This window comes from Aulonocara stuartgranti, assembly GCF_965226115.1.
Source record: "Aulonocara stuartgranti genome assembly, chromosome: 3".
Taxonomy (NCBI): domain Eukaryota; kingdom Metazoa; phylum Chordata; class Actinopteri; order Cichliformes; family Cichlidae; genus Aulonocara; species Aulonocara stuartgranti.
In genome coordinates this window covers 49769194-49788422 of record NC_138941.1, presented here as the reverse complement: position 1 = coordinate 49788422, position 19229 = coordinate 49769194, and the positions used below count along the sequence as shown (strand labels likewise).

The following is a 19229-nucleotide window of genomic DNA, read 5'->3' as shown; positions in this document are numbered from 1 at the left end:
ATACTTCCAGACATCAAAATAATTAAATTTCTTCTCTAAGTTTTATGCAATGTTTGAAGATTGTTATTCAAGATTTAAGTTTTTCTGCATGAATCTCAGGGCTGTTTTGATTCAGGTCTAATACATTATTAATATACTTCAGGTCTTCAGGGTGAAGAACGTAAACATTTTGCATTTGTGGTTTCAAAAATAAAACTGTGACATACATCCTGCATAATTGTCTTTTTCACTAAGTCAGCACTGAGGTGTGATGCAGCCCCTCCGAAACTCTTCAGTCTGAGAGTCGAACACCAGCCAAGCAGCATGGAGATCACAGCTCTGTGCACAATTATGGGTGAGTACTAGAATGTGTCAAGTCTCCAGTGAGTCTGTGTGTGGGCTTTAGCTTTTGGCTTTAATGAACAGATGGATTAATAGTTCAGCCTTTGATCTTTTCATAACATTAAAGAGAAATCAAGTTTTTGTAATTCACATGAATTCAAACATACTTTACAATAAACTGCAAGCTTTGTGATTTTTTGATATTACAAGGTAATTGTTACTTTATAATCTTTAAAATCGTTAAACCATCTTACAAGCAAAAAGTTGCCTCATTGTTGCTAAACTTCTTACATTTTATTGCTATCTGTGTTCAGTTTACAGCTTCAGTATTTTAATGTAGTTTCTAACTACAGAAGTTTTGCTTCATATTTTATTAATTTGAGTTAATTTACCTATGAAGTTGTTTTTAGATAATGAAGTGAAATTAAGCAAATGCTAATTAATTATTGATGTGCTCATGAGGTAAATAATACAATAGACACAGACAAAATAAAAAGAATTGCAGCTGAGCATTTAATTAGGGCATAAAACCGTATTTGCACTCTGACATCCTGATACAGATCACATATTCACCCATAAAGAGCATCGTTCAAAAACCCCACATGTGTTTCATATGAAACCTTGTAACAGGAGATGCAGATGTATCTGTTTTGTGGGTAATATGTGAAGCTTTCATTACATATGTCACGTAACAGAGCTGCAAAGAGGAGACAAATGGTGTCAGTTGTGTTTCTTTTGATTTTACAGTGCATTGTTGTTTCATGAAACAGCAACTGGTGGAAACCATTTAGCATTATTAATTGCAAATACTCTACACTCATTTGGTTTCTGTTCACCCACGACAATGGAGGGAAGCACCTTCTCATCAGTGTTTGGTAGAGAATTTTCACAGAACAGATGCTACAGCAGCTTCAAGAGCAGCTAGACTCAGTTTTAGGTGGTGGTGACTACCTTATAGCTCAAACCTTATATCTGTTATTGTAAAAGTATTTAATTGTTTTTCACCTTTCTGTTTGTTGTTTCTTTCTCTGTTTCTTTCAGCCACTTTGAGTATCTTTCCCAACAGATCTCAGTTCTTCAAGTACGATCCTGTTACACTGAGCTGTGGAGAGCTTAAAAACTCTAATTGGACAATAAAGAGAAACACGTCAACAAAAACAAATGAAGAGTGTTCCAAACACTGGGGCACAAAAAATGAATCAAACTGCTTCCTTCAAGATGCTTACCCATCAGACAGTGGATTGTACTGGTGTGACTCTGGAGCTGGAGCCTGCAGTGAAGCTGTCAACATCACTGTGACCGGTGAGTTTAAGTACTAAATTGAAGAGGCCGTCATTTGGATTTAAAAGCCAGATTACAGATAGTTCTCTTTGCAGAGTTTTGATTGAAATATGACACCAACATGCTGGTGGGATGTTCAGCAGGTTTATGAAGTTTAGCATATTAAAATAGTGAAAAATTTCTAATTAGAATTAAGCACCAATCAACACAGATTTGAACCTAATAGAAAATGTCACCGAGTGGACTGAGGGTATTTAAATTAATGCATCAAATTTCAGGGAAATCCAACCAGTAACCGTTATAGTGGGTCACTTTATGTTATAAATATGCACCATGAGAATATACACCATGAGAAGCCTGACATGAGGATTTGTTGAAACAGCTACAAACCTCATTTATGTTTTCCAGCCAAATGACTTCTTATCCATTGTCTCATATTAATACTGACTGTGGCCTCCTGATAGCAAACAAGCAGATTCAAAAAACAGACTTTTGCTAAAATACAGAAAAGAGCAGTATTATTGTTTTACTTCTTTAAATATCTAATATAAAGCTAGAACCTGCACCCTGTTAGCTTAGCATAAATCATTTAGTTCAAAATAAACAAAAACTTGTATCATGGGGTACAAGCATGCTAACCAGAGGGTGTAGTTCTGGAGTAACTGGGTGAAACATGTAAAGGATAACTCAACACCTGCAGTTAGCTAAAGAAATTAGCAGAAAATCTAATGGCAGACTCTAATGGGTTTTGAATTAAAGTACTGCAATAAGGGTCATTTAGATATTAGTGCATGGACAAAGCTTATTCCAAGCATGGCTAACAGTTAAAGCTTTTATTTAATATCATAGCTTCGCATAATCAATAATTATTGATGAAATGCTGGAGCTAGCTAAAATTATGAACAAAAAGTTATAAATTATTGACCTAAAAGTATGCCCTGCCAGTTAAAATGTTTGGATAAAAATGCAAATTAATATTTAGAACTAAAAATCTAGCTCGGTAAGCAAAAAGGATACATTAGTGAAATTTATCGCTATGTGTAATGAAATGAAAAGCTGTTAAATGCAGTAGTAACTTAAAATGGCATCTGAATGGCTGAAATAGCTGAATTCATTCAAACATGACAGATGTTGAGGAGGAAGTTTTTTTCATTTTGAGCTTATCTGATCTGGACTATGTCTTGGTTTAAGGAAGAAGGATAGTTTGGATTGACTATGTTTGATTTCAGTTTTTTTTTTTTAACTGAAGCTTTGAGTCACCTTAAAACTAACTAATTGATCATTTCTGTCATGCTGTTGTTCAGGAGGCTCTGTGATCCTGGAGAGTCCGGTCCATCCTCTGCAGGAGGGCGATGCTGCAACTCTGCGCTGCATGGATAAACCGACTTCTTTTATCCCAGCTGAATTTTATAAAGATGGCCACCTCATCAGGAACAGCTCTACAGGAATCATGACCATCCTCAAAGTTTCAAAGTCTGATGAAGGTTTCTACAAGTGTACCATCTCTGGTAGCGGAGAATCACCGGACAGCTGGCTGTCTGTCACAGGTGAGAGGACTGAAAAGTAAAAAGGAAACAAACTTTTTCACACAGTAGATATAACTTCTGTTTCCACTTTGGTTGGTGCTTCTATTTGAGCGTAGCACAGAGATCACAGTCTACCAACGCGATAGCCCAAGCTTGTTGTTGCGTTTGCATCAAGAACAAACTGTGGTTTCTGTTTTCTATTGTGTTTAAGCTGGGCGGCCCAAATCTTTTCACTCCCCTCCTATGTATGTTGTGCTTCCTGTGGTGGGTGTCTGCCTCTCGCTGGCTGTGGTGTTGGTTGTGCTGGTGCTGCTGTTCTACCTCTGGAGGAACCACAAAGGTCAGTCTGTTTTTGAAGTATATCTGTTAGCCACAGCTTTGCACTTACAGTCATATTCTTTAGTTACTGTAAACACACAGTTTATATCGTTCAATTTCTCATACAGAATCCCGCCTCTAAAATCCAAAAGTGCACTGCTGGTTAGAGTGCCCTAAGTTTCCAATAAATTAAGGTACTTTACTTTATGAAACTATGTACATATTAAGATTATATTATAAGTTTCAAAGAGATTAACTGTTCGTTTTTCAGCGTGGCGATAAAGAGTAAGTTTATCTGTTGTTCTTTCAGCTGTCACAGCAGCAGAACCGCGTATTTGATTTAGTCGATTATTTTCCCCTGGATGGCATTTCTGGGAGGGTTGTGTCACATCAGATAACACCCTGCAGTTTCAAAGAGTCAGATTATGCAAATTTCCAGAAGAAAATTATATGTGCGTAGTCATCACATGCAAGTATCAGCGCATCTCTGCAAACTGAACCTTTGTGGCTCTTTATTTAGTAAAATGAGAATATTGAAACTTAAAAAGTGATCGGATGTAAACAGTGTCTTTGATGCCTTTTTTAAATCTTGGTGCTAGCTTTTACACTCTTAAGCTTAACAACCAATAAAACATCTTAAAAATGATGATACAGTCTAAACAAAGGTGACTGAGAGCGTCATTTCCCGCATAGTTTCTATTCATTTCTAGCAGACCAATTAACTTTGCCTTTCAAAAGATAAAAGAACAATCTTTCAGGTTTTAGATCCTCCCAAATTTATTTTTGAACTTAAAAAAAAGAAGACATCTTTTGCTCACAATATAAATATAAATGCACATTTTAAAAATGTGATTAAATCAATTTAAAATGATGATTTAATATTTCTCATGTGTACTGTTTATATACACTTAACAAACACTTTCTTAGAAGGGCTGTAATGAAACTGGGCTAGTCATTGGACTATTTTTGATTTTGCTGAGTGTTGATATGATTCTTAGTTATTATTTTCCACATCAAAAATGTGTTTTGCTGCGTTTCGTTGTGGTTATTTTGCAAAAGCCATGTACTTTCGCTTTGTTCATATCTTCCCCTTTCTGATTGAAGATTTTGGGTCAATTGTTGGCACCAGACATGGTTTTAACACAGGCCGGTACATACATGAGCTGATATACTTAAAACACAGTGGTGCGACTAACGTAAAAAAGTATGAGTGCATCGTGTCTTACATATTCTTCTGTGTTATCAGCTGTTCGATCTCCTTGGTATGTCTTTGTGTTTCATGAGCTCACTGCAGATCTGATCTCTGATTAGTCACTATTTGTATGATGAAAGTGTTGAAACTCGCTGCACAGAAACCGTTTATGTTGTATTTGTTTGATTTGGGTCAAAACAGAGGGCCTGTGTGAAAAAACACAATCAGAAAGTAATCGGGTCGTTGTTGGTTCTGGTGTGTTTAGACATAACTGTAAGACCAAAAATAATACTTGTAGTATTAGACTATGAAACTATCAAACCCTCCCCCACACTTTTACAGGTTTATGTAAATACTGCACATGTTCTCCCTGTGTGGGTTTCTTTCGGGTAGTCCAGCTTCCTGCTCACACTGCAAGCCTTAACTGAACTTCCTCGTCTGTATCTGCAGGAGTTTATGCATCGCTGAGAGCTCATTGTTGGGAGACAGCATAAAAAAGCAGCAGATGTTTCCTGGTAAAACAGAGAGTGTCATGTAAAAGCAGGTCACTGAAGACAAAAACCTGGAAGAGCGCTACAGCTTTAAGAATCTAATTTTGATGAATCAACAGCAGGATTTACATTACAAATGGTTTTCTGTGATGTTCTCTCTTTACTAAGCTGATCTATATTTAGTGATTTAACCGAACAAACTATATACCATACCACCTTTATTTATAAAGCACTTTAACATAAAACCAGAGTTCACAAAGTGCTGTACATGCTAAAAGCATAAGTAAAGAAAATTAAAATGAGATAAGATAAAATAAATAACTAAAAAACAAAAATAAATTGAAACATGTCAAAACAAATTGAGTCAACCCCTCTAATCAATGCCAAAGGCTTCAGCGAATAAATATGTTTTAAGAAGACTTTTAAATTCAGAGAGAGAAGAGATGAGATCGATTACATGTAGCAGAGAGCTACATATGTTTAACTTTTTACATGGTTGTTTTATGGTCGAGAATCATATTTCCAAGCAGATGTTTAACAGTGAGAAGTGTTGTGCTGCAGGTGAAACTGACCCTGATGTTTCCTACACTGATGTCACCATCGTACCGGAAGTGCAGCCAAAAAGTGACAAAGGTAAAAACACATGCAGAGCTCTTTTCCCACACGTACACAAGAGCCTGAGGCATATGTATGTTATTTATATTACCTCAGTTTTTCCCTTTTGTGGAAAGTTATAAAGACTTTATTTGTGCTATGTTATTTGGTCATGAGTGAAACTTCTTTGATCTTTGAGTCAAGTGTAAACGTCTGCATGAAACTACGACCTCATTGTTTAATGACACAAGAGTATCAGTCGTTATCAAGGAAGCACACGAACAAGTTTCATTTTGTTAATGATTTATAGAGTCAGTGGAGTATCAGCACATAATAAGATACAAACGATAACTAAACATAGAAAGAAACAAATACAGGTGGGTGGCTCACAGGGGGTTCAGAGAGTTCTAAAAATGTGGTTTCACTTGTGGTCGGGGGGATAAAAACCAGACAGAGAGCACCCATGAGTAATAAAAATATCATCAAAATCTGTTGTGTTCCCAGATTGTTGCGTTTAATGACTTTTGGTTTCTATTTAAATGTTACTATATTTAGTTTCTCCGGGTTTACTTCTGCCTGGTCTATGGGCATTGCTCATTATTCTCCTATGCTCCTCTCCTCGCATCTTAGTCCCCCCTACCATGAGGAGAGACTACTCATATTTGACATTTAGGGCCCCGATTTAAAGTCACAATATGACACAGTGTGGCAAGATAGTATACAGTGCTGTGCAAAAGTCCTGAGCTAACCTAATTTTTTTATATTTGGTTTCCAAGGGGTCAGACTTCCCTGTAATCTTTCTCAAAGCGGTCTTGAGCAGTAGTTCTCCAGGCTTTCTGAACGTCTTTCAAATATTTCTTTTGGACACTGGCTGCTTTTTCACTCTTTTTAATTTTTTTTATTTATTTTAATTTTTTAGGGGAATGTGTTTTTTATTTGTTAAGCTACTTGACTCAACTATTAATTACTGAAGTATAAGGAACCTAACCCACTGATGTGTCAACACATAACAAAGGATTAGCAAAGAACACATTTTTAATTGCATCTTTGTTGCACATAAATATTCCCATTTTGTCATCAGATTCTACAAAAATGCCAAAGATAACACAGTTTGAGAAACACAGCATTTTTGCACCAACACGATGCTTCCCAAAGAACCATTAGCCGAAAATCTTGGAAATCTCTGCACATTTACTGATGCCTCATCAGAATTGGTGTTAAGTGGTAGGGCTGCCATCAAGAACCCATTCTTAAGGTAGGAAAACAGGAAGTGATGGAGTGAATCCCAAATTAAAATATTTGGTTCAAACTGTCATCAGTATGTACAGTGGAAGTCGTGAGAGAGGTACAGTGAGTGTCTACAGCCACCTGTAAAGCTTCCTCATGGTTTTTCATTTCACTTCAGCCAGTGTTTTGGAGATCTTGTCAAAACTGCTGGAATTATGAATACAGAAAAAATACCATCAGGTTTTGATCCACTACATCTGAAAAGCATCTCAAAGGCAGCAACTTCATTTTTCAGCATGGCAATGATCCCAAACACTGACAATGCATTAGAAACAGAGTGTTAGAAAAACACACAAAGAAACACTGTCAGTCATGGACTCGCCTCCCTGAGCCCAGGCCTCAACATTGTTGAAGTACGGGATCATATAAAGGTAGACAACATCTAAAGAAGAGCTTTGAATGTCCTTCAAGAAGCCCGGAGAACTATTCCTGAAGATGACGTAAAGAAACAAGAACGCTGCAGAGTTCAGGCTGTGTTGAGGAATAACACAACCTTCAACTTTGTAAGACCTGTACAAGCTTTCATTGCCTAATATACTGTGATTCTATGTTTGCACGTTTCACTGCATCATTGCGTCCATTTTCCATATAAGACAGGCTGAACTCTGTCCTCTCTCCTTTAAATGCATTTTAGGGATTTTTCACATGGAGTACTAACTTTACTTTCTGGTCATTGCTCAGCCTCCCTCAGCGCCTTGCATTTGGTTCCTCTACCAGGCCATGACGTGTCTTAGTGACAGAAACAGAGAAAAGTGGCTTATAAATGACTGCTGTGTCCTGTACCATCACAGAGATTCTTTTAAATGTAAAGACTTACTGCATTTCCTATTATTGGTACACAAAGATCTTCCTTAATAATAATGTTAAAAATGTTTTAGCATCAAAATGTATGCAGTGCTTACAGTAAAAGTATTCATTATAAAGAATTGCCCATTACTACAAGTGAGTACTGATTCACTGCAACACTTCAGCGCTGAATCTAGAGGCAGTTATATTTTAAGGGGGCGGGGACACCCCCTTCATACTGTGTGAGAGTCACTGAAAAATGAAGCGTGAAACAAAGAAAGCCCACACTGCCTGGTGTCACTGCAAGTAGATGTTTTAAAAATGTATAGCATGTGATGAAGTGTAGTTGAACTTTAATGTCTGCATGTTGTTAGTAGTTTAACAGTTTGCATCTTTGTGTCTTTAGCAGAAACAGATTCTGAAGCAACTTTCTATTCAACAATCAAACCAGCAGCCAGCTGAGCGGAGGCATCAGAGTCTGTGCTGGGATCTATTTTTGTTTCGTCTTCATGTATAAAAACTGTAAATGTAAACTGAGCCGAGTCCTGCTGCAGCTGAAGACCCGCTTGTTTTGCATGCACTGCTGTAAAATCATAGACTTTTGTTCTTAAACTATTTATTGTTTATTCTTTTTGTCATTTTTTTGCTTGTGATTTTTTTAAATTAATTTTTTATATAACTCATGAATAACAAACAAACGCTTCCAGCTTGGCAGTTGAAGAAGTGAATGAGAGAGTGCTCAGTTTCTGTTTTTCAGCGGTGTATTGAGTAACCTGTTCTACTGCTATGAATGAAGCTCGGAAAGTAGAAAACTGGAAAATGTACTCCAGAATTACCCGACTGAGCCAGTCCCTTGTAATTTCTCATTACAGTTTCTGCTTTCACGTGTACAAGTGAAACTTCCTTAATATGTTTATTATGTGTCGATCTGTTTATAGAAACTGAGCAGACAGGGACTTCCCACTAATTTACTCATGATTAGCTCACTTCCTGTTCCTTCTTTCCACTGTATCTGATTTCATTCAGATACTCAGAGCTCATCAACAGATCCTGTCAGGCTCTAATTTTAATCAGGTTTTTAGAAATGTGGTTTTCATTTAATCATTGTTTCAACTGCATTTAAAACTTCTTCAATTTTACCATTTATATCTTTAAATCACTGAATTTATGCTTTGTACTTTCCCGCAAACACTGACTCATCCACTTGTTTGCCTCAGGCTTCTCCATGTGAGAGGAAACTCAATCCACGTGTCCTAGAACTATCTTTTCATCATACTAATGAAAGCAAGTCATGACAAAGCTGTTTTTCTATTGCATTGTTTCCAGTTTTTTCAGGTGCCAAGCTTCTGTTGTTTTATTATTTAACCCTGAGTCTGTCATATGATAGTCAGGTGAATATAAGTTTCTTGTACTTTCCCTGTAGCTCACTGCAGCCCTCAAAGATGATGAATTATTTTGTCATAAAGTTGTTTAATATTTACTTTAAAAAGAGCAAATCTGTGGTCTAAATAAATAAGATATGTAAATATAAATGTTGTCCTTCCATTTTAATTTGGTGGTCTGTCAGAGCAAAGAACCAGTTTACTGAATGAAAGTGCAAACACAGTTTCAGTCTGAAACCTCAGCTTGTGCGACATTTTAAGACAAAAACAAAACAAATATTTAAAAACTATTTCTTGCTTGACTCTAATGTCATGTGATTAAAAACTAACACAGTACAAGATTTAATTATAAGTTCATTTATTTACATTAAAAGGCGAGCTCTGCAACCTCACATCTATTGAGGTCATTTCTAAGAGTCGCATTGATTTTGACAGTATAAAGTCACCATTCGCGCCCACGTCTGAAGTATTTTTTCTAGTAAAAGATAAAAGGCTGAGACGGCAGGAGACTTTAATGAGGCACAAGCTGGCTTCACTTTTTAATTTTAATTTTTAAATTTTATTTTTACATCCAAATCACAGCAACAGCAGTTGCTTTAATGTGCTTTATACTGTAAGGTAAAGACTCTACAATAATACAAAAAAAAAAAACTTTTCAGGTGAAACTACAATCTGTGAAATCTTCACCTATAATCATCGTTTCACAGTGTGGCACCATTCTGAAATGGAAAATGACTCTAATTCAATTCAATTCAATTTTATTTTTATAATGCCAAATCACAACAACATTCTCCTCAAGGCGCTTTATATTGTACAGTAGATCGTACAATATACAGAGAGAACCAGGCTCAGGGAGGGGCGGCCATCTGCTGCGACCGGTTGGGGTGAGAGAAGGAAGGCAGGATAAAGACATGCTGTGGAAGAGAGACAGAGGTTAATAACAGATATGATTCAATGCAGAGAGGTCTATTAATACATAGTGAGTGAGAAAGGTGACTGGAAAGGAAAAACTCAATGCATCATGGAAATCCCCCAGCAGCCTACACCTATTGCAGCATAACTAAGGGAGGATTCAGGGTCACCTGGTCCAGCCCTAACTATATGCTTTAGCAAAAAGGAAAGTTTTAAGCCTAATCTTGAAAGTAGAGATAGTGTCTGTCTCCTGAATCCAAACTGGAAGCTGGTTCCACAGAAGAGGGGCCTGAAAACTGAAGGCTCTCCCTCCCATTCTACTTTTAAATACTCTAGGAACAACAAGTAGGCCTGCAGAGCGAGAGCGAAGTGCTCTAATAGGGTGATATGGTACTACAAGGTCATTAAGATAAGATGGGGCCTGATTATTTAAGACCTTGTATGTGAGGAGCAGAATTTTGAATTCAATTCTGGATTTAACAGGAAGCCAATGAAGGGAAGCCAAAACAGGAGAAATATGCTCTCTCTTTCTGGTCCCTGTCAGTACTCTTGCTGCAGCATTTTGGATTAACTGAAGGCTGATAGACTCTGCCCCCTAGTGGTCATTTCCAAAATTGGATTTCTTTGTGTTTTTGAAGTTTCAAGCACTTGAGTGGTGACATGTTTGTTTGTTTAAAATCACAACTACAAAATAAATAAATAAATAAATAAATAAATAAATATCATGATTAAAAATATGATATTGTTGCTCATGTTGTTTTGGGGGATGATGAGTTTTAGGTTTGAGTTGTGGCAGAAGGAGAGCAGCAAGAGTGAAAGGGAAGGTTCATGAGGTGGTAGTGAAGCCTGCTATGATTTATGGTTTGGAGACGATGGCGCTGACAGAACGACAGAAGGCCGAGCTGAAGATGTTCAGATTTGGACAATTCAGTCGATTTGCCAATCTCACCACTCTTCATGCAGTTCTCAAAACAGTCAGGGCATTTTTCATAACACAGACTCGCCTGTGCAGAAGATACTAAACAAATTGCCAAATGAACATTCAATAATTGACTTCAACTCGATGATGAATAGAGAAAAACCTTTCACCACACTTTTTTCTCAAAACCTTTCTGACTTTAGAGAGAGTTCTGCAAAAATGTAGGCGTCCTGTAGAGTAACATATTTTCAGAAACAAAAATCAGATCTGAAGGATTTTCTGAAACTTTACAAAACTGATGAAAAGTTAAAGTAAAACATGTGAAACTATATTTATCAGAAAAGAGATAAGGAAAATATATACAACCTGAGAACATCGGACCAATTACTGTACAGTCCAATAAAGTCAGCTACATACATTCAGCAGCCACTTTATTAGGTACACCTCTTCCACAGCTAGTCACAGTAATCCAAATATCTAATCAGCCAAATACATCAGCAACAACTCAAAGCATTTAGGCACGTAGACACGGTCAAGACAGCAAACATTGAGAAAATATCCAGTGAGCAGGAAATTAACTCACCTGACTGTTCATTACAAAGAAGCTACTGCAGAAGAGCATCTCTGAAAGCACAACACACCTGACCTTGAAGCAGATAGGCTACCGGAGCAGAAGACCATTCTGGGGACCCCACCTTTCAGCTAAGAACAAGAAACTAAGACTACATTTCACATGGACTCACCAAAAGTAGACAACAGAAGACTGGAAAACACTCCAATGGCCTCCAGTCACCAGATCTGAATGCAGAGCATCTTTGGATGTTGGAAAGTGAGAGACCTACAGTTGTGACAGACCAAAGATGATGCTGGATATCTACTCTCATGTGGACTGGGTAATGCATTAGGGACTAAATGATTGTTTGATGGAAATGAAAATGATAAAACTACAAAGAACAACCTAAAAATCAAAGCAGAAAAAATATGTGGTAGGCTGACATTTCATTGCATCATCTAAAAATGGTACTCAGTAGTTTGTATGGCCCCCCATGTGCTTGTATGAATGCTGGACAGCATCAGGGCATGTTCCTGCCTGCATGGATATACCTCCACAGACCATCGATGACCGACCACAAAACCGGTTATGCTGAATGATGTTACAGGCAGCATAACGTTCTCCATGGCTACTCCAAACCATGCTAATTCTGGTATCCTAAGGCAAATGTCAGTTGAGCTCCACAGTGCCAGTTAATAGGCACAGGCCCACTAGAGGGCGTCAGCCCCTCAGGCCACCATCATGAAATCTGTTTTGGACTGTTTGGTCAGAGACATTCATATCAGTGTCCTCCTTGAGGTCATTCTGTAGCTCTGGGAGTGCTCCTCCTGTTCCTCCTTGCACAAAGGAGCAGGTAATGGTCCTGCTGATGGGTTAAGGACCTTCTATTTCCCTGTCCAGCTTTCCTAGAGTAACTGTCTGTCTGCTGGAATCAGCTCCATGCTCCTCAGACTGTGCTGGGAGACACAGCAACACACCATCCGGCAATGGCACTTATTGATGTTCCAGAGAACATTCCTTTCAGATTGTTTCAGATATTTTTTTGAAGAACACTGCACACCATGCTAAATAATATAGTATTTTTACAAAATAGCTTGTTGGTGCAAAAATACAGCTTTATTCCTGATAAACAGTGCTACCCTTGGTGATTCATCATAGATTCAGCTATAAAACTAGGAACAATTTTTTTTTGTTTGCTTGTTTTTGGGCGTTTGTTTTACAGGTTGCTAGTAACAAAATGCCTAAACATGCTATTTAAATTGGTTCTTTGTTGTCTGTTTGTCTTTTTTAGTCAAAACACTGGTTCATCCCTTGAGTTAGATCCCTTTTTCATGCTGGGACCCTTCATAGACCAGTATTGCTTAAGAGACAAAAACATTCCTGTGACTATACCGCTTACAAGAACTGGCCTGAAAAATAAGTGAAAAAGCAGCCAGTGTTCAAAGAAAAAGTCTGAAAAAAATTCAGAAAGCATGGAGATTAACTATGATCTTTGGTCATTTTTTTAAGGATCACTTTTTGGAGGAAGACGAACAACTTTATTGACTGACCAACGTATTTTCGTGTTGTGGCCTTCATCAGGGTCAAGGTCACAGCCGGAAGGCGTTGGTCAGTCAGTAAGCAAGCAAGCAAGCAATTTATTTATATAGCGCTTTCAGATCAGCCACCAGCTGAACACAAAGTGCTGTACACTTGACGTGCCAAACATGATACATTGAGCATGTTAAAAAAATAATATGTAAAATAATAAGATAAGTAAAATATATATATATATATATATGTATATATATATAAACAAAAAAAAACACATTTAAAACAATAAAATCAGCACATTAGATTAAAACAATAAAATCAGGGTCAGACTGTGTCATAAGCCAAAGAGTAAAAATGGGTTTTAAGACGTGTTTTAAAAGTGGACAGTGAAGTTGTTCCTTTTCCCTTTAAGTGTTGCTGGAGTTCCTGCATTGTGATTTTTTCATCCATGTATCTTGGAAACAGGTGAAGTTGTGCCAGAAATGTTTGCAAAGATCACTTTTTTTAAAAAGTGAGCACCCAGAGAGCTGCATGCCCAGCCAGGCAAGATAAACTTTACTCGTCACAATGACACTTCTTCCCTGTCTCTGTCAGTCCCTGCATCCTTAAATGTCTCCAGTTGTCTCGAGTTCTCTTTGCCTGTCTCCTTGGTGTATTTAAACCCCTGTTCCTCCCTGTCCCCATCGTCTGTTGTCCTCATCTCTGTTATCAGTCATCATCATTTTACCATCTCTGTGCAAGTCTGCAAATTTCTTTATTAAATCATAAGATTCTTAAATTTGCCAAGTCTCTCTGTGCCTGGGTCCTCGTCACAAAACATGACATCACTGTTTTGTACATTTTAACACAATTTAATTCCCATATTTGTGAAAGAAAAGCAAAACACTTTTTCACAGTCTGTAACAAAACCATCAAATCTGATCAAGGTTATTTAAATGCTGCAAAAGAAGAATGGATTGGAATAGAAAAAATACATATTTAACCTTCATTACAGGGGGAAAATGATGAATGATGCTGTAAGATGATGATGAGTAAGAAGTAAACTGAGTGCATTTTTTTGGACAGAGATTCACTTTTAATGTGTATGTATAATATAATACAGATACATACAAAATACACTCCAAAAATAGAGTCCTTGAAATGTACAAATGCGCAAAATATTGATTAAAAAAAATTATAAAAATGGAGGCAACTCTGGAACAAACCATTTGGGATGTGGGGGGTGTGGGGGTGTGGGGGGTATCTATACTTTTTTTGTTAAAATGTTACGTCTCAACCAAGTACTGAATGCTTTTTATATTTTTAGTAGTGTGTCACACAAACAGCAGATATTGTCAAAAAAAGTAAGAAATCTTTGGGGGTGCTTTGATTCATTTTGAATGGGCTAAAATCGCCCTGGTTTAAGGCTGAATTGTGTCTTTGACTTTGGCTGTGATATCTACACCTACCCACTACAGTGTGGGTGTAGATGTGTAGACCTCTCACTCTTGTGTCATCAGCTTCACTCCATCCACCCTCTCTCTGAATTCCCCTGAACCAGGTCCCTGAACTGGATAAGATGTAAAGAGAATTAATATGTGTGTGGATTAAGATTATTACGCTGGAAACACAGTTAGAATAACTAAAACTTTAAAACATGTTTAAAAGCGGGAGTAGACAAAATGGAAACTAAACCCACGTCAGTATGACGAAACTGCTCCTTCTTATTATTTTATTTTCACTTTCAGACTCAGAGCCGCACATGAAGCGCTTCCTTCCTTCATGTTACTGAAGAAAACAGCCTGTTTTATCATTTTTTCTCGTCTGCATGAAGAGAATGGTGGTGACGATCAGCTAATTAAGCTCCTGTCTGAACAGGTGAGCTGCTTCTTCTCTGTCATTCAGCTTTTGTGCAACTCTTGCTGCACGACAGCAGTGTGTGAAATAAAGAGGAACTAACTGCTGCTTTTGACTTTTGTGGGCTGTTAACTTTTTACTGTTTACTTTAAACAAGCAGACAGTAATTAATAGGAATTTCCCGTTACTTGACTTGGAGTTTTTCAGGCTTCCTTTACTGTTGCAGAAAACCTCCTGTTTTTCTGGCACTAAAATTCCTGCTAACATTTATGCAATCTTGTGTTGTTATTATTATTATTATTATTATTATTATTATTATTATTATTATTATTATTATTATTAATGGCACCTGGAAACAGGTAAATACAGGGGGCGGGGGGGGGGGGGGGGGGGGGGGGGGGGGCTGGGACAGCGCTTTAAAATTGTTGCGAAGTGGGCGGAGGGAGAGAGAGTAGACAGACTGGTATTTATCAGCTGCTGTCAGTCAGCGTCTGTCTCACACACTGTAGATGGATGTAGCAGAGTTTAGGTGCAGTGTGTCTCTCTCAGCTTTAAAGCTCACCTTTATGCTGCTTTTCGCTCTCTCACCTGTTGAAGGTAAGATTGCTCTGCCATATGAGTCCAGTTTTGTTTAAGCTTTAATTCATGTTAGTCGTATTTTTCTAGTGTTTCCGATGCACCTTGAGCGCCTGTCAATGATGCAAATTATTAAACTTGCTTTAGTTACAAATATAATTTGTTGGAGCCAAGTCCAGGCCAATATTTTACTCAGTTACATCATGCCATATTTAAGTATTTGTCATGATCTTTAAGTTTCTATTATAATCTTGATCATTTTATGTTATAATGTAATATGCTGTGCTCCATAAATTAATCCTGCTTTGTTAGTCTGTTGTTGTTGTTGTAAAGTGTTGATAGATGTCGTAAAAGGGGTGTGTATTTGGCCCGGGCGTGGGTAAAAGGTTAGGTAAGCAAGCAGGACGTGGAGCAACAGTTTTTTGATGTTTTTTTTAATGTTATTTTTTGTTGTAACATAAAGGGAATACAAACGGAGCTCCCACCAGAGGCATTTGTTTTGTACCTTTCGATTTGTATGGAAAATAAATGTTTTGCCCCTTTTTTCCTTCGCCTCGTTTTTTGCTACTGGAAGACATCCAAGCGACTTAACAAGAGCACAAGTCAGAAACTTTACGTTCTGCAGAAGCGGCAAAGAAGGACCGAGAGTTGCCGCTATATAATTTAATGGGAGTATTTAAAAACAGTGGCAAACTCAGTGATGATGTAGCAGCAGTCTGTTATACTGGCTGATGTTGCAGATGTTTCACACTGTAAATAAAAGCAGACGCTGTATTCAAGTGTAAATTAGTCTAAAAATACTGCACCAAAAATTGTGCCTTACTCTTCTGTGTAAAGTTATGTTGGGGGTTTAGAAAGGAAGCTCAATTTTTTTTATTATTATGCTATCAGAGTTTAGCTATTTCTTTTCGTATACAGGCCTATATATATTGTGCTCGGAAATAACGGCTAAAATCAAATCTTCTGATATTTCTCATTTCAGATTTCCACAAAGAGGAATCATAAACAAAAAGTGCAACAGATGTTTAAATCATAAATAACTGAGCTGAATCTATTAGTCAGGTTTGAGCATTTCACTATAGAAGTTTCTAGTTTCTGTGTCAGTTTAAAGATTTTTCTTTTCCTGAATCAAGTGGTACAAAGTAAAGTTTGCTCTTAGTCACATTTTATACTAAAAAGTTGGATATAATTTCATGGAAAGTTGTTATTTTCGCACTGGAAAGTTTTAACATCATTAAAGACATTTTTTTGAATTGTAATACTTAACTTGGTTTTCAGCAGGATGTATTTCTTTATTTTCTTTATTTTTCTCCTCCTCAGGTCAGTTACATGTGGTTGGATCTCCTCAGCCTATCGTAGCTGCTCCAGGTGATGATGTCATCCTGCCGTGTCACGTAGAGCCAAAGTTTAACGTGGTGGGACTGACGGTGGAGTGGTCGAGGCCTGATCGTAATATGGAATATGTACATCTATACAGGCACAACAGGGAGATGACTGACATGAAGATCCCATCGTACGTCGGGAGGACGGCGTTGTTCACAGACGGCCTGAGAGAAGGAAACATCTCACTAAGAATCACTAATGTGACACAAGAAGATGAAGGAAGATACAGATGTTTCATCCCAAAGTTAAAGAGTCAAACAAAGTCTTCAATTGTTCATCTGATTGTTGGTGAGTCAGACTGAAAAGATTTTTGTTGTTTGGTTTTAAACTTACTGCGTACTTGGGTTATTTTACCAACAACTTGTTTTTGCTCATTAAAGAATATTTGAATATATTGTAAATAATTTAAAATCTTCTGTTCTGCCAAACTTAAATTCAGCTAAAACTGTGACAACAGAGACACCACTGCATCCTGAAACTCTCCAAACTCCTGATCTGGCAGAAGAGTTTCACAGTAAAGGTGAGAACATGAGGAACAAATCAAGACAGTTAAAAAGCCTTAAAATAACCGGTTTACAGCTGGATCAAAATCATCTTTATGGTGTGGTTTTCTCTCACTAATGGCACCCTCTCTTTGTTGTCCTTAACATGTGCACCTCTTAAATTGAAGCACATACAGGAAGTGTAGTGTACTTTCCTTAAGCAGCTCTGATCTCTTGTCTTTCTGTGAAGCAATACAGCTACCAGTCCTGACCATCAGCAGTGATATCTCAGTAATTCAAACTCATTGTTATGTAACTTATGTGCTTGGTAGTTGGTAATACATGTGACATTCATGTTGTGTCTTACAGTAGATCTCATCTCCGTTTGTTTTTTCCTGGCAGGTGGTTTGTCCCGTCGGAGCCGACTGATCCCATTTGGGGTCAGCGTTTTTTTTATTGTGCTCTGTGTCGCAGTCGCAGGATGTTGGTTCGCTGAGTCAAAGTGTCAAAAAACAGATGTAAAAGACTTGAATCTTTGATTTTATGCATTTGCCTCATGGCTGAAGGATGGAAATGAAGGAAAACTGTGTGTCTGTTCTTTCTTACTCCAGCTTGCGAGTGCCGCTTCATAGGTGACTCTTGGACAAATTGGAAACATTAACAGAGGTGAAAGCATCACCCACTTCACTTAATTTTTTAACAACGTTTCCAGCCTCATGTGGATACGGCGGATCTGCAGCAGGAGCATTTCACAATGTCCTGTAATTTGTTTGGAGTCACGCTGAACCTCTGGTTTAAACAAGACAGTTAACATACAGAAACAACAACAACCATCATTGATGCCAAAGTTGACTTCTGGGATCAAACTTCAAAAGCGTGAAGTGGTCTGCTGTAGAGCATTTCGTGACTGTTTGAGCAAATCTTCTGTCCAAGTTACTTTCATGTGAGGAAACCTGTACAAGGACACAGAGAAGCATTTAGGACGACGTTCTTTTCTGTGTTTTGTTTTGCTGTAGTGGTATCAAGTAAAGTTTTCTATTTTTAGTTTTAAAGCTATTTTTAGATTTAAACATTTTAGTATATTTTTAGTGTTAGATGTTTTTTTTAATCTAGTGAGCTTTAAAATGCCCTTCAGTCACTTTACAGTAATAACTAAAGTGCTTTGAGCAGGTGTAGAATATTTAGCTGATTTAGAGTTTAGAAATGTGTTATCATAGAATGTAGAACTGTTGTAGAGACACTGATACTGCCCTCAATATAATAAAGGCTGATTGTGTCGTGAATTTAGGAGTAGATTGTAGGAGACCCCTCCCCCACTTGAGCTGTGAAAGTAAAACAGAGAAGAGTTAATGCTGAGTGGAAATTCCCCAGAGGATGTTTTTGGGTGGGGATCTCAACATTTGTAACTGGATAACTGTGGTCTGGAAGGGAGAGGGGTTTTATGACCTCTAGGGAGTCACCTACACCCACAGTGTTTTAACAGTCACGCACACACATCCACACGCACACTCACTCATGTGTACACACATACACACAGGTATGCGCACACAGGCACACACGAGCACTCACATAGACACATGGGAACGCGCACATGTAGGCATTCATGTGCTCGTGCACATAGACACAGACAGAGTTTGGGGCACACCGTAGGGGGTTTTATGATAGGGTCGCCCCTATAAAACTGTGTTTCACAGACAAAGGGGTGAAGATTTTTGCAGAGGGACACCGGCCTCGTCTTCCCTTCTAGAAGTGCATGTTTAAATGAAGATGAGTAAATGAAGATGAATAAAGATGAATAATGGTTTTATGAAAATAACTACTGAGTCCGGTGCCATCTCTGGACGCTCGAGGAATGAA

At 37.8% G+C, this 19229-nt stretch overlaps 1 protein-coding gene across 1 annotated transcript; it reads left to right on the top strand.

The window, feature by feature from the left end:
* The first annotated feature begins 225 nt into the window (after nucleotides 1-225).
* Nucleotides 226-18387, top strand: LOC309701746 (CD276 antigen-like). The gene is made up of 9 exons (XM_082525962.1): nucleotides 226-334; nucleotides 1363-1623; nucleotides 2907-3149; nucleotides 3340-3468; nucleotides 5691-5762; nucleotides 16828-17178; nucleotides 17330-17410; nucleotides 17775-17890; nucleotides 17984-18387. Exons 1-9 carry the CDS (start codon nucleotides 304-306, stop codon nucleotides 18002-18004), a joined length of 1305 nt encoding a protein of 434 aa, XP_082382088.1. The 5' UTR covers nucleotides 226-303; the 3' UTR covers nucleotides 18005-18387.
* The last annotated feature ends 842 nt before the right edge of the window (nucleotides 18388-19229 follow it).

What these genes read in the sequence shown, in the direction of transcription:
- LOC309701746 (XM_082525962.1), top strand. Translation starts at nt 304, where the DNA reads ATGGAGATCACAGCTCTGTGCACAATTATGG. An exon ending in TGTCAACATCACTGTGACCG is followed by an intron (nt 1,624 to 2,906) that starts GTGAGTTTAAGT and finishes GCTGTTGTTCAG; the next exon opens with GAGGCTCTGTGATCCTGGAG. An exon ending in GCAGCCAAAAAGTGACAAAG is followed by an intron (nt 5,763 to 16,827) that starts GTAAAAACACAT and finishes TCTCCTCCTCAG; the next exon opens with GTCAGTTACATGTGGTTGGA.